Here is a 14,915-nt window from a genome sequence, read left to right as displayed (position 1 = left end):
AGAGAGTTGGGAAGGAAGAGATGGGCATCCGCCTGATTTGCATTCTGCACAGGCCGTACTATTCAGGGCCTGTCAGGCAAGAGCTCTCTTCCTCTGAGGTGCCTTTGAGAGCTCGGGAGAAAGAGACGCATGTGAGGAGTTCTGACAGAGGGTGAACTTCACACTCGCCTAATCTCTACTCTGGATCTGTCTGTCGTGCAGCGGAAGCACCAACTAGCGAACCTGGCACTAATTCAATCACTGTTTCTTGATTGGCAGGGGAACACGATGTAACCCTGGGGAGGTTTGGGGGGGGGGGGGGGGGGTCCCTTTTGTCCTTAAAGGAAGAGAGATAACGGGGGGGAGAGGGCTGTCTGCCTTTTAAACCGAACCAGACCAGTGAGAGCCATCTGTTGGAGAAAGAGCTCAGAAGATCAGATAAGACTCAAGGAAGAGCAGCACGGTAATAGTTGCCAAAGTATTAAAGATGGAAAAGACTTTGCATAAAACTGCACGATATGTGCTCAAAAATTAAAAAATGCACCCAGCCTCACTTCGGGCAGATCGGAGAGTCGAGCTGCGAATTTCCTTACAGCTGCAGCAGATCTCAATCAGCTGATAGCAAAGCAAATCCTCACAGGTAGCGATATCCATCTAGTTTAAATTATACCAGTGGTTCTCAAACTTTTTCTGTCATGCCCCACTTATGAGCGAGAATATTTGTCATGCCCCACCAGCTCCCCTGCCCCAACAAAATTATGACAAAATAGGCCAAGTTTAACTTGAGTATTTTAAATAACAAACACAATAACTTCACATCACTTTCAGGAATTTTTCTGACAAGCAATTAAAACAACTTTTTGTGAAATGTGTCACCACTTTGCTACATGTCTGTGTGCTTCTTACAACAAATAGTGCAATACCTTTGCCAAGTTTAACTTATGTACTTAAATAAAATGTACATGAACAATAACTTCACATCACTTCCAGGAATTTCTGATAACCATTTAAAACTTTTTTTTGTGACATTTTTCACTGCTTTGCCACATCAATCTGTGTGCTTCTTACAAAAAATAGTGCAATACCTTTGCCAAGTTTAACTTGTGTACTTAAATAAAATGTACATGAACAATAACTTCACATCACTTTCAGGAATTTCTGATAACCATTTAAAACTTTTTTTTGGGATATTTTTCACTGCTTTGCCACATCAATCTGTGTGCTTTTTACAAAAAATAGTGCAATACCTTTTTCACGTTTAACTTATGTACTTAAATAACATGTACATGAACAATCACTAAATTCCTCCATCAGTCCGTGCTATTTCTAAAATAGAGAAAAAAAATTATTAAATTATAATCACTTTGTTTCCAAGATGATAAAGTTCAACCAAAAATAACACATGCAGAAACTTGGCAAGAAATATGGGCAAGTTAATTTCTAAGAACTCAAATCTTGTCAACTGTATCAGTGGCTGCAATGAGACTGTTTTACACTGCACAACTTGTCAAAACGGGGTTTTAAACTTGATAATGCCACTCTTAAATCATTTTCAATATTGAGCCTAGATCTGTACTTTGATTTAAGTGAGGCCACAGCAGAAAAGCCCATCTCACAGAGATAGGATGTGGCAAAGGGAAGCAGAATCTTCACAGCCCTCTGCCCTATGAGTGGATGCTCCTTCTCCACGCCAATCCAGAATTCACTCAGTGTCTTTGCTGTAAACCTCAGCCTCAGGCTGGAGTCAGATGTCATCTCAATGAACTGGTCCTCTTCAGTAGAGCTGAAATCAGCAGGTGGTGATGCATTGAACGGATCTCTCACCCAGTCGTACTGAGCACTGTTGTTTGGGAAGTACTTTTGAAAGAATCCTCTCAGGGAAGAGATGTGCTCCCTCAGACATGGAATCACTGTGGTGGCTCCAGTACCACTGGTGTCAGCAAACTCACTTAGATTCTCAAAGGAATCAGTATTTCCCTGATCAAGTCGCCTGCCCCACATCTCAAGCTTTCGGGTGAATGCACTGATCTTGTCAGCCAGGTGTGGAAGGTGCTTGTCTCTGCCTTGAAGTTGAAGATTTAATTCATTGAGCTTTCCAAATACATCGCTGAGGTAGGCCAGTTTCATCAGAAATAGTCCATCACTGAACTTGCTTGCAAGTTCATGCATCCTCTCCTCCATCAAAAACACACGAATTTCCTCTCTGAGCTCAAAGACTCGCGACAACACTTTACCTCTCGAGAGCCACCGCGCTTCGCTGTGAAACAGCACTGCTGAATGTTGAGCACCCATCTCCTCACAAAGTGCAGAGAACAGCCGTGCTTTCAGTGGTCTTGTTTTTATGAAGTTGACCACGTTAACGACATCGGCCAAAACATTGTTTAGTTCAGGACTCAGCTGCTTTGACGCAAGAGCTTCTCTGTGGATAACACAGTGGGTCCATTGCGCATTTGGCGAGACCTGCTTGATCAGTGCCTGCAATCCCCTCCTTTTCCCTGCCATGGTCTGTGCTCCATCCGTGCAAACACCTTCACAGTTTCCCCACTTCAGTCCATGTTCTGTCATGTAACAGTCAAGAAGCTTAAAGAGCTCTTCAGCTGTGGCCCTACTTTGAATGTACTTGCAAAACAGCAAATCTTCACAGAGTGATTCTGATGTGACAAAGCGAACATAAGCAATTAATAAGCAGTCTTTATTGCTATCAGTAGCCTCGTCCACTTGTAGGGCGAAACGTTTGTCTTTCATTTTTTCGGTGAGTTGTTCTTCGAGGTCATTTGAAATGTCGCATATACGTCTTGCAACTGTGTCATTAGACAGGGGAATAACCTTCAGTTTTGAGGCGCTGGTCTCATCAAGCATCGTTGACACCATATCTAAAGCTGCAGGGAGTATGAGATCCTCTGCTATCGTGTGTGGCTTTTTGCACAGGGCAATTCTATATGCGACTTTGAATGATGCCATGGTTGCTTTGCAGTTCACCGATGTAGCTTTGACAAAGCTTTGTTCCTGCTGACGATATTCCTCATGTTTTCTCTGAAAAAACTCAAGGGGCTTATTGATGTGATTTGGGTGTAACGTTTCTAAGTGTCTTCTTAATTTGTTTGGTCTCATACTGTCTGCCGCCAGAGTTTTCAGACACAAAATACATACAGGTCTCTCCTCATCTCCTACCGCATTCACTGTGAACCCCAGAGCAAGATAGGCTTCATCATACTTTCTCCTCAACTTGGATTTTGAAACCTGTGTCTTGTTTGTCTCAGAATCATCGCTGGCTTTCCTTTTCGTCACTGTCAAATACCTATCCATTTCATCCACGTTGTTGACAGAACACTATAGCTACAGTGAAAGAATGATTTGTTAACTGTTCCGCTGTTAAAGAGATTCCGACGTCAAAACATTAGTTCTGCTACATTAGTTCCGCATCACGGCAGGTTCACACCGGACGCGGAAGCGCCTCGCCGCGCGAGCGCCAAAAACAGCCGGGTGCCTCCTTTCTGTTACTCAATTGTGCCGTTCACATCGGCTGCGCCTCGCGACCTGCACCGATGGTTTCGGCGTTAAGTCTACCGGCGTGAAGTAATGCTTGTCCGTAGTGAACAGCCAGACGGCTGTGCGCTGAGCGTCTCGCAAAGTGCCGCGCAGAGCGGGGTGGGGCGCGGGACCGGGAGGAGAAATGTGATGCCGTGTTCCAACCATACTCGGAAGCGCGGTGCTCCGCGCTGAGGGCCGCGCTGAGGGCCGCGCTGAGGGCCACGCTGAGCGTCGCGCGCTTCCGTATATGGTTGGAACCCGGCATCACATTTCCCCCTCCCGGTCCCGCGCCCCACCTGATATGCCTCCACGCCCCACCGGTGGGGCGGGCCCCACAGTTTGAGAATCACTGAATTATACCGAGATTCAGAGGTAATTGACGGTTGTATCGAGGATTGTGGAGAAGTGTCAGTGAAGCAGAGGGACAGCAAGCACTCGACTTTCTAAAACACTAATTGGCTGAATTCTTAGTTGTGAAATAATGTAATATTCATGATGTTGAGACAGTGAGATGCCATTAAATATATCAAAATAGAATAAACACAAAAAATACAGATTGATACACAATATAAAAAAGAGACATAACAGAACCAGATCCTAATGGTTGCAGACCCTGAATTAAGCCAAATGATTATATCTCTCTGGCACCACTTTTAAATCCGAGCGACACTTCTCCAGAGAGGGACAACATTATGAGAGGAATAACTCCAGTGAGTATGAATAATTAAAAATAGTTATCAAACTTTTTTCCCCCCTCTCCTGTCTTTAATCTCCCAAAATATAAATAATAAATCAGAGCGGCCATCACACTGCTGATATGCATACTGTGCTATCTTAATTATCAAGCTGGATTATTCCATTGGAATCGTTATTTATATACAGTACTGATATTAAACCTTTTAGGGATATGGCTCCTTTACTTTAATTGAAACCCCTCTGGCACCCAGAGGAACGTCCCCATTAAAGATTGACAATAAATATAAAGGCGATAATCAATTTCATGAGCAGATACAGCAAGTCTTAAGGTGAAATGCAGGTGGTTAAGGTGAAAATGTTATGTAGAGGGAAGATGTATGTGAGAACAGGTATGAGTTATGCACACTGCACATTTAATTGCAAGAGTAATTAACAGTACAATATTAAATACAACATGTTATCAGGCTCAATATGACGTCTGATACACCTATAGGCTGTGTTAACAAATAGATAGTTTATTTTAAACTATGTGCAGCTCATGTTGCAGAGTGCTGCTTGAAGCTGTGTGTGTTATTGCTGCTATTTCTCTTTTGACACCATGGATCCATATAGGACAGGGAAAAATAGGTTATATGTCGTTCAAACACACAAACAAACTCAGTCTGACCCAACTTTGACCCGTTTCCCCTGTTTTCACTTGTTTTTCATTGTGAGTTGATCTTTTATTTTGTACTTTTCTGGGGTCTTCTGTGTCATTGTTACCGAAACAACCCTTTTTGGAGCACTACATTCAAACACATAAGCTGTGTCCAAATTCAGGGGCTGCCTCCTTCAGAAGTGGCGTTTGAAGACCATTTGCGTCACAGTAGCGTAAATAGAATGTCCTTTGTCTCAGGCTTCATCAAACTCTGCTAACAAAGGGTCCAATGGGAAACTCTAGAATTCATACACCAGTGAAGAAACCATCAAGCTACCTATGTAGGCGGCTGCACTGCAGAAAGGGCCGCAGCTCAAAGTAGGTAACGATGTGTTCGGTAAGGGACAAACTGGGGACACAAGGAAATGCTTCGAAATGCCAACCGTGATGTTTCAGTACGGCTTTCATGTCGTGAAACAATGAGGATGAAACTATTATAATTAAATAAACTTATAGAAAGCCTGTGATGTTCAATGAGGAAACAGTTGGACTGAACAACAGATGAATGGAATTTTGTCTGGTAGGTTGCTGGCAGCCCGATGAGAGAAAGTTAAGGAGGAAGAGTTGGACAGGAAGTGAAAGACTGTGAGAGGAGCTGCTCATGCCAGTAATTGACTTGACTTTGCTGTTGGGGACGAGTGGAGGCTCAGTGGAAACCGGCTCAAAGTTCCCCTGTCAGGGGATTTGGAGAGGCATCCTCCAGGGCACATCACTGGCTCCAGGATTGGAGATAAAACAAGCATCAATACTTTTTAATGACTGGGCCCTTCTGAGTCAGGAGTGAGGAAGACTGATGAAGATTCATGTAATTTAGCCATGTCAGGTATTTTGTCATTAACACAGTTTTCCCTTAAATCAGTTTCATGGGTGATCTGACAGAGTTAATGTGAATTATCTGCTTAATCCTACTTTGAATCACTTTGTAATGTTATTAAGAATTTGTTTTATTATGTGGCAATTGATGTGGATTTTTCAGACTGTGATATATTGAGGGGCTTTGACTTTGGTTTTTGCTCCATGTTTTTTTGGGAGATAGCAGCTCAGTGAATATAAATTGGACAAAACCCATTTAGTTCAATGAGTTGTTTTTTCAGATAATAAGCAAAATATCTGTCATTTTCTTGCAAGGATGTTAATGTTGATACTTATCATCATTAAAAGCTGGTACAACCGGGGCTATACTAAGACCATATCAGCTACATACATGTACCTTTACAGACAATTGCTACTATTAAAATAGTTGTATGGAGGAATTTGCTTCACTAATTTTCAGATTTGATTTAAAATCAATGGAGGAACAGTCTGTTACTTCTGTCTGGAGGCCGAGTTTAGGGAATCCATAACATTTTTAGATTCCCAAATATGTTCTCAGCTGCTGGATTTATGCAGAATGCTTTGCCACTGTTGCATAATGCATTGCACTTTCCTAGTTTAAGAAATGCAAAGCTGATGGAATCATTCCACGCGCGTCGCTAGAAAATATTTGCCATTTTTCACGTTATTGATGACAGGAAAGTAATAGACTGAGAGACGGATGCAGGGAGGGAGAGAGAAAGAGGCAGAAAGGAGGGAGGCGGCATTCATGAAAGAGTAAATGAGTCTAAAGTTTGCCTTGTAGAATATAACACCAGCTGTTACTGACTTTCTCTCCTACTGGTATTAAACAAGGGATGAGGGATGTTGTGTAGCGCCATGTGTACACTTTTAAATGAGCTTAGAGAAGCCATTTTGTCGGCAAATGTCCCATTCATGCAGTGCACCAATGTGACATATTACAGAAGCATGTGTTGTTTTCTTTTTTTTTTTTTAACAAAATGCCCAGTCAAGCTAAATTAAAAAATAACCCTCTCTGTGCACTGGCAGGCTTTTAAAGGCCACTAACTGGGAGTGGAGCTGCGAGTGCTCGTAAATATACTGTAGCTCCTTAAAAGGGAGAAAATGAAAGTATTACTGAGACAACACGGGGATGCCATGGTTGAACAAAAGAATGAATTTATATTTGGGCAACAAAATCAACATGATAAACCTTTTCTTCTTTAAATACAATAAAAACAAATTGTGTGTGTCAAATTGAAGACTTTTAAAGACTTCAATAAAACATAATTTATGAACTTAAAAATGTCAAAACAATTTCTTTGAAAGTGAAGAGAATTTATTTAAAGGGTTTTATATGCTTGGTGAAATTTCAGAATAATAACATTGCATGAGGGTAACACTTCCTGACAGAGTGTTCAAAATATGAGGTCAATGTTTTACTAACACACACACACCTTTTACAAACACCCACACGTATGTTCTTTTTCTTGCTAAAAGCCTGTTCACTTACAATTATCCTCGCAGTCTTTGTTACTATTATTAAATGTAATACTTTGCAGCAAATGTATGGTCAATCTAAGACAATTCAAGACCTTAAGTTCATTGATTTTTGAATGAGCCGTGGAAACCCTGTTAGAAAATGTATTTGGGTCAATCAAAACAAGCTGACTCGCTTTATTTGGAGCTTTAAATGGATATGTGTTCTCTACTGGAACCATCCAAACTGCTGCTCAGTGCTCAATGTAATATAAATCAAAGCACCACATAGTTCAAGGGATCTTCTAGAAACTATCAGGCATCTCTATCGATCAGACGCCACAATCGATCAAAGGCTATTTGCCATTGTCCACTTTCTCCAAGGAGAGCAGAGACTCACTTGTTACTTCAGTCAATAACTTTTATATCAGGTAGTGAGCGACAAGATGTACACGTATCAATATTTGTGGAAATAGATAATACGTTGATGTTTATAAATCTATGCCTTTACATCTTTATCCTGAACTAGATAACTTAAATTACTGAGGCCATTCTCAACTCAGCATTATTGTTAATAAGTGAATCATGTTCTAGAAAATATAAAAAAAAACAATAAAAAAGGGTAACATTATAAAGCAGTAAACAAGATTTTCCTCCATAACCCCGGAAAGAGTGATTGATATGTTGGTAATATCTTGACAATTAAGAGCAAATGTCCACAATGTTTGTTCCAGTTGTCTCTAAGTGGACGGGGATGACAGGGTGTGACACACGTCACTTTGACCGTATGACAGCTCCTTCATTTGAACCTCAGCTCCTCTTTGAACCGAAACCTCCTGAAGAAACAGGTTCAAACAACTAAATCAATAGCAATTTAAAAGGCAACACTCATGTCACTTCCTCCTCCTCCTCCTCCTCCTTCTTCTTCCTCTTTATCATCTCGTTTAACCCGCAGTGCATTCTAGTGCACAATTTGCTGTGTGTCATTACTTTGAAAGTACAACAAATAGGCCCCAGCACCAATTGCTGTTTTGGTGGGAACCGATGGAGCCACGGGTAAACACCAAGTCTAAAATGAAGCCATGTTTTCTTGTGTATTGTTTTTAAAATGTGCCATTTAAATGACACTGTTCTTCTTTCTAACAGCACAGTGAGGATGTGATAATATAAATTAATGTGAGAGTTCATGGGACGACAAAGTGGCGCTAACCACTGCCTCACAACAAGAAGGTTCCCTGTTCATGTCCCAGTTTGGTTGAGGTCTTTCTGTGTGGAGTTTGTATGTTCGCCCACGTAAGTGTGTTTTTCTCCAAGAACTGCTCTAAAATCCTTCAGAATGCTGGCTAGCTGTCCATGAAGTACTCCGCCTCTCAGCCAATGTCAGCTGGGATTAGATCAAGCCTCCACCGCGACCCTCGAAGGAGAAGAGACACAGAGCTCGGAGGGATGGATGGGAACATTCATACCTGTGCATTTCTCTTTTACCAAAGCTATATGACATGCACGGACAAAGCTAGAGAAGGAGCTTTGCAAAGTTATCCAATTATGACAGTAGCAGTAAAAACTAACCAAAAGAAAATGTAATATCGATCATCAGCTCACACAGTGTGGCCCGTTTTGGAATCGAAATACATGGATCTCCAGGATGTTATTAAGTTGTTGTGGAAGTCAAGTAAAAAGAAAAGTTCCATTCATGCATTTCAAATGTCACCATGTCGAAACCCCATGTTTAACCAAGCCAACACTCCTCCTGTGGTATAGGCTTCGGGGATGCTGATATTTTAAATATTACTGTTGAGCCTGCCATCCTCTGTTACGGAGCACAAATTGCACAGGCCACCTCCTAATCCATCACCACCACCATTATCCTCAGAGTTACCTGCAACAATAAGCTGCGAATGAGGTTCCATCATTCACCTGCCGGTTCTCTGCCATCACCACAATCTACACTCCAGGGAGGATTTGTACAGACTCCCACCCTGTCATCATAGGACTGGATATCATAGACTGTTCAGCTTCACGTGGCATCACAAAAGCTTTTTTCCAAATTACAGGTTCATCATAAAGACTACTTATTGAAGTACTTAGTCTGTTTTGATTAAGGCTGACATGTTTGACATATGTAATATTTCATTTGATTGTGTGACATCCTCACAACAGTTTTCATGGCTCTTATGATGCTTGTTAGGCTAAATAACCCTGTTAATTGCTCTGTAAGGGTGATTTTTGGATTTCTGGTTTTCAAACTGGAGAAGCAAAGACTTGTTCAGCTCCTTGGTCTCTGATCTGGCGACCCTGCCGCCAGCAGAGTTTATGAAATTGTCGCCCCCCTGTCTTGCCCTCCTATCGAGAGGTAATTGAAAGGTACTATTCCTTTTGAAAAAAGGACACAACTGGTCTCCACAGTCGAAGCTGCCGTGTCTGAACAGCCGTAAAGGTCAGCCAAATGATCCGAGCTGTCACTTTGGGTTTCTACCACTTCACATGATCGGCAGCTAATGTGAGTGTGTGTGCAGATTCTATGAGGAAACACTGCCCTGATTCACATTTAGCTTTTTTAGATTAGATTTTAAAAAAAAAGAACAGACAATTATTTCCTGAAAAAGTCAAAGAAGAGTGATTGTAAGAGTCATTGGTTTCAATTTTTTGAGGAATCCCTAAATCTTTCTGAAATAATATAATATAATGAGCATAAAGGGTTCAACATTTCTGTTAATGTTTTTTGAAATCTCTGCCGATTTGAAGGAGCAATCAAATTTACATTAAGCACGATTTCATTCTATAATCCAGGTTTTTTATTAGCTCAGATGACAATATAGGCTGCACCAATGATGTGTCTCCCCCCCCCCCCAGGTCTGCATTTCTTACAAATCTAAATCTGCCACTGGGCCCATCTTCATTCACATTCAACATTTATATATAATCCAATCTACCTACTTCTTCCAAGACGAGGCTAAAATGACCCCCATACCATCTTCAGAGTGTCTTGTCTCTTCAGTAGAATTTGGTTTTGAAGCATCAAACTGTAAAGAGGAGGTTGTTGTAAGTTTACTGTGATTAGCTGTCTGCTGAATCATGAACTTGTTACAACCAGTTTATGGGAACAGGCGATGTGCGAAGCTGAAGAGTATAATTTTAAAACATCCACACAATGGCTTAATAAATGTCAAAATATACACCAGCTCCTGCATTTTGTAACATTACAACATCCGTCAGAGATTGCTGCACTTCTGCGATAACACAGAATACAAAAAGACAGACACACAAACATTATATATGTACTTTGAAAAGCATCGTGTTAGTTCAGCCCAGGGTCTCCGTATAGGCTTATTTTTAAACCATAAAAATGGGGATTCAATCTAAAGTGAATTAAAGGAAGAGGAGGCTAAGAAGAAAAGGCAATCAAATATTGAAGACTCTCTTGGGCACTGGCACGCAACAGTCCTGTTAACCCGACCCAACTCCAGGGCTGTCGCCAAATGCAGCTCCACTGCACTGAAATATTAACTGGCTGCAATCTGTGACACCCACACACACAGCCACAAACACACACAAACACACACACACACTGAGAGGCCTTGGTGGAGCTTCACATTGATCCACATGTGCTGGATAATGCAAACATGAGGCCATTCCTTCGATAACTACGATGGTACGATTCAAATATTAAACATACACTGTCAAATGCATATAATTCATATACATACATCTGTTATTGTGTGGTTTTAAACAAGTATATACACACATAAATATTCATAAATATAAAGGATATTCCTGTATACTTTGTATTGAATTATTTATCACTGAGGACAGGCTTTCCATTTTTCCTTTACACATTTACATAAACAAAAGACTCCGTAAGTATACGAAAAAAAAAACATGGTGCTGTAGTTTGCCGAGACGCGAATTTCTTTGTGTGCTGCACGGAAATAAAGAAATAAAGATTGGTCACACATCAGCTTTCCCCTTTGGCCAAAACACTGTGTTTCTGCTGAACAGAGGTTTTGTTTCATAACCAAAGAGAAGAGTGATGACGCTCTGTGTTTGTGACCAACTTTCACTCATCTTTTTTTTATGGCGACATACAACAGCCAAGTCGATTATGGCCGAACCTTTATCAAACTTTATCAACATGTGGGAAAAAGGACATTCACTCGTATATCTATTACACTATGAGTCAAACTGAACTTACTCGAACAACAAACTAAAACCAGTCTATTTTTGTTACTTAAAGAGGAACACAAATGCCACCTCAGGATATTGAAATTGTAACACACGGGACAAAAAGCATCTTGCCCCGGTTCCACACAGCAGTTTTATATTGTTGTAACTCTTGGATAATGAAGTGGTGCTTCTGGGTTTCGCTCGCCCAGCTCATGCTTCAGTAACAACCAAGGCTCTGGGCTAAAGAGATGATGAAGTTGTTGTTGTTGTCATCTGATCACCGCGCTACTTTCACAATGGATGTAAATCAAAATTCTCTTTAATTTGGGTCTTTTAACTCATTCTGCCATTTTAGACGTTTACCTCAATGTCAGCTGGAGTGCAACTGTTTATCAGTACATCATACGTATCACTATATTCTCTCAAATATAGCAAATGACTCCATCTGAATAAAAAGCTCTGGTAACACAAATGGTTTCTCTTTATCTCGGTGAAACAGATCATTGTGGATCCTCAAGGAGATTTAATGGGGAGGAAAATGTCAATATGAGAACATAGAGGAGACTTCCTGTGCAGCAGGGCTTTTTTTTTTCACTTGCCCTGAGCAAGGCTGACAAGATGAAACCAGACTGGACTCCGAACAACAAGGGCTCATGTTAGGGGACTGCTCTCTGACTCATCCTCTGCAGCTTTAACAAGCCGTCTGCAAAAGGGCCGCGTCTTCGTCCAAAGCAAAGCAGCGTTCACGGTGTTCACCGCCGCCTCTTTGGTTGTTGTTCCTCAACTGTGCTCACTCACATGATTAAACCAATCATATGAAGAACACACAAATACAACAGTGCTTTACACAAGTCTTGTTTCCTGCTTCTCTTTCACAGTTTCCTTAATGTATGTGGCATTTTGCATTTTCCCCCTTTCGGAAACTCTACTGTCTAAAGCTGTGACCATTGTAAACAAACCACCAAGGAAGAGAAGACAATGAAAAATATGTCGGACATATTTTGATGAATTTTTTATGTTATGTCACTAAATCTTAACACTGTAATTTTTCATACAAATAAAGGGTTTCAATTTACTCCTTTAAGAGTGAGTGAGCTTTATTTGCTTTGTCGTGAGTTTGGCACAAAGTGGCTTTTCGCTGTGGTATCACCAGCAGCCCTGCTCAGCCACAGTCACTGGTAATCTGTGAGGGGTCTTACACTTTCATTTTGTCTGGACAGAAACATGATCACAGTTTGTATTTACAGCTAGTCCGCATGGACGCCTGATAATCCTGCAAACAATGAGCTCAATCCTGCCGAATACACAAAGATAAACACCAAGCGGTCGCAATGACACAGCTCGAGGTCAAGTCGCGCTGCTCTGCTCATTTTCACATTTTTTCCCCTTTTCCCTTACATACGGCTTGAGACACTGAGATCTGCTGCCAAATGCCTTCGTTTTCTGGGATTTCACACGACAGTGCCAAAAGAAAATAAAGATATCTCTCCCCAGGACTCATTATCTTTTCTTCTTTGTGCCAAGGAGCAAAAAAAACACAATTGTGAGCATTGTTTAATCTGAGACTTGAGGTCAGGTTCCAGGTCGGCCACACAAAGGGGAACAAACACTTCATAAAACACATTTACGCCAATGGTCCATGTGACTGAGAGGGAGAGTTTGATGAGTAACCTGTGAACATTGATTACTTTCATATGAATCACTGTTAAATAACAAAGTGATGAGGTTCAGACTTTAATCAACTGCAGGAACAAACAGCAGCCGAGGTAAATTGATGTTTCCTTCCAAACAGCCGAGCACGTTCATTTATCTCAATGTGATTGGTTTCTGCTTCTTAAAAAAAGACTCATTTGGTGGTTGCAATTTCATTCCAATTGTTATTGACAGTGCCATCTATCCTTCTATCCATCTATCTATCCTATCCACCTATTCATCTATGTATCGGGATTGGCTCAGAAACTGCTCCTTCACTTCCGTGAAAGGTTTCCTGCCGGTGACACTCAGCTCATCCACTTCACGTGCATCACTGCAGACTTTGCTGAATCTTTCCTTTAATACACTTGAAATGTTTGGTGTCAGGCTGGTGGCTGACTCAGACAATGAAAACCCGTTTGGGGAACAAATAAATATTCCTAATCTAATCAATACAGCAGGGCATTAAACATGTTTTTCGTTTTATTCCGTCCTTTCCCCAACTTCAGATGTGATGGGATTTCACAATGAATGGAAATGTCTGGCTCAGAACATTCCCTTGCACTTTACAACTCGTTTCCCCACATATCAGTGTGTGCTCTGGCTCCGGCTGTCACCGGGATAATGAATAGTGGCAATGAATAGCGGGAGAGGTAAGATAAATAAAATAAAATATTGCTTTGTCACCGGCTTCGTTTCAGACTACTTTAACTGGCACACACGTCTTCCTGCTGTCAGCACAATATCTGAGCGGGGGAGAGCAGGTGGGCCACATTATCAAGTTATTAATCATCGGGTTGGACGGGGGAGCACGCTGGAGACCCTCAATCTCCATTCAGCCTGTTAGAAGTCCTCGGGTACCTCTCTGCTTATCTTAAAAAAAATCCCATTTCTATTTGTTTTCTTATTGCAGTGTAATTGCCTCCAACCCCATCCCGGATTCAATTAAGTGCAATCCCAGCATAAGCACATTTCCATATCCTCGACATTATCCCTCTTTATTAAGTCCAAGTCCCATATAAACACACTTCATCAGCGAGACCGTTTCATTAAGTGCTTACATGTGAAAATAAGGAGCCACAGTCTCAGATTTCATGTCGGATCACATCTTTTCTTAACAAGCTTCACACATAATAAAACAGGATTTCTGGTTTCAGTCTGTTGGAAATAAAAAGCTGCAATAAATGGTTGTAATTGAAAAACAATTGAGATATTGTCATTCTCGAAAAACTTGTAAAATGTTGCACGTTTGGTAAGTTGGGTGAGAAATGAAAGCCACATAGGTGTTGACACATTTTGACCAATGTATAAGGGAGAGAGGCCCATATATGTCCACCAGGGGCCAATTCTCATGAACCTTAATAACATACATTTGCTTGGTAAGCCTCTGTAAATAAGGAAATACAGATTGAAGGTAAAAGAGCTTTTCCTGAGTGGATGCCAGCTAACTCAGCATGATTTCCTTCGGGGCTCTATAGCCAGAGAGCCGTTCAGGGCTTTGCTGTTTCTTTGAATCAGATTCGGTTTGCTTTGCATCACAATGAATCACTGTCACATTAAATCACATTGAAAAAACAAAACATGTAAGTTTAGAATCTACACAAAGAACAGTCATTTGGACTGCCACACATCTGATTGGTACGCCGCCCACCACCACACCTGACAACCTCTCCCAGTGGCAAGACATCATGTGGCATTGTGTCTCTGTGTCAGAACAGTTGTCATACCCTAGCGGGGGCCTGGATTTAAACCTGAGTTGTGTCGTATGACATTAGTTGTTAAAATTGAATGTTCTACCAGTGTTGATGGGGATTTTATTCTGGTGTTCCACATTCCTCCCACATCGAAAAGTCAATGTGCTCAG

At 41.2% G+C, this 14,915-nt stretch overlaps 2 protein-coding genes across 2 annotated transcripts in view; both read right to left on the bottom strand.

The window, feature by feature from the left end:
• The window catches only part of lingo2 (leucine rich repeat and Ig domain containing 2), a 188,377-nt gene that overhangs the window by 52,715 nt on the left and 120,747 nt on the right, over positions 1 to 14,915 (bottom strand). The window lies entirely within an intron of this gene.
• Positions 1,290 to 2,838, bottom strand: LOC133959151 (zinc finger BED domain-containing protein 5-like). The gene is made up of 2 exons (XM_062394247.1): positions 1,556 to 2,838; positions 1,290 to 1,305 (listed from the first exon to the last, which is right to left on the bottom strand). The coding sequence occupies exons 1-2, from the start codon at positions 2,836 to 2,838 to the stop codon at positions 1,290 to 1,292; spliced, it is 1,299 nt and encodes a 432-aa protein (XP_062250231.1).

Source organism: Platichthys flesus, chromosome 8 (assembly GCF_949316205.1).
Source record: "Platichthys flesus chromosome 8, fPlaFle2.1, whole genome shotgun sequence".
NCBI classification, from domain to species: Eukaryota; Metazoa; Chordata; class Actinopteri; order Pleuronectiformes; family Pleuronectidae; genus Platichthys; species Platichthys flesus.
This window is presented reverse-complemented; position numbering and strand designations above follow the sequence as displayed.

Bases quoted from the DNA above. Each gene is read 5' to 3' on its own strand.
- LOC133959151 (XM_062394247.1), bottom strand. From the start codon at position 2,838: ATGCTTGATGAGACCAGCGCCTCAAAACTGAAGGTTATTCCCCTGTCT.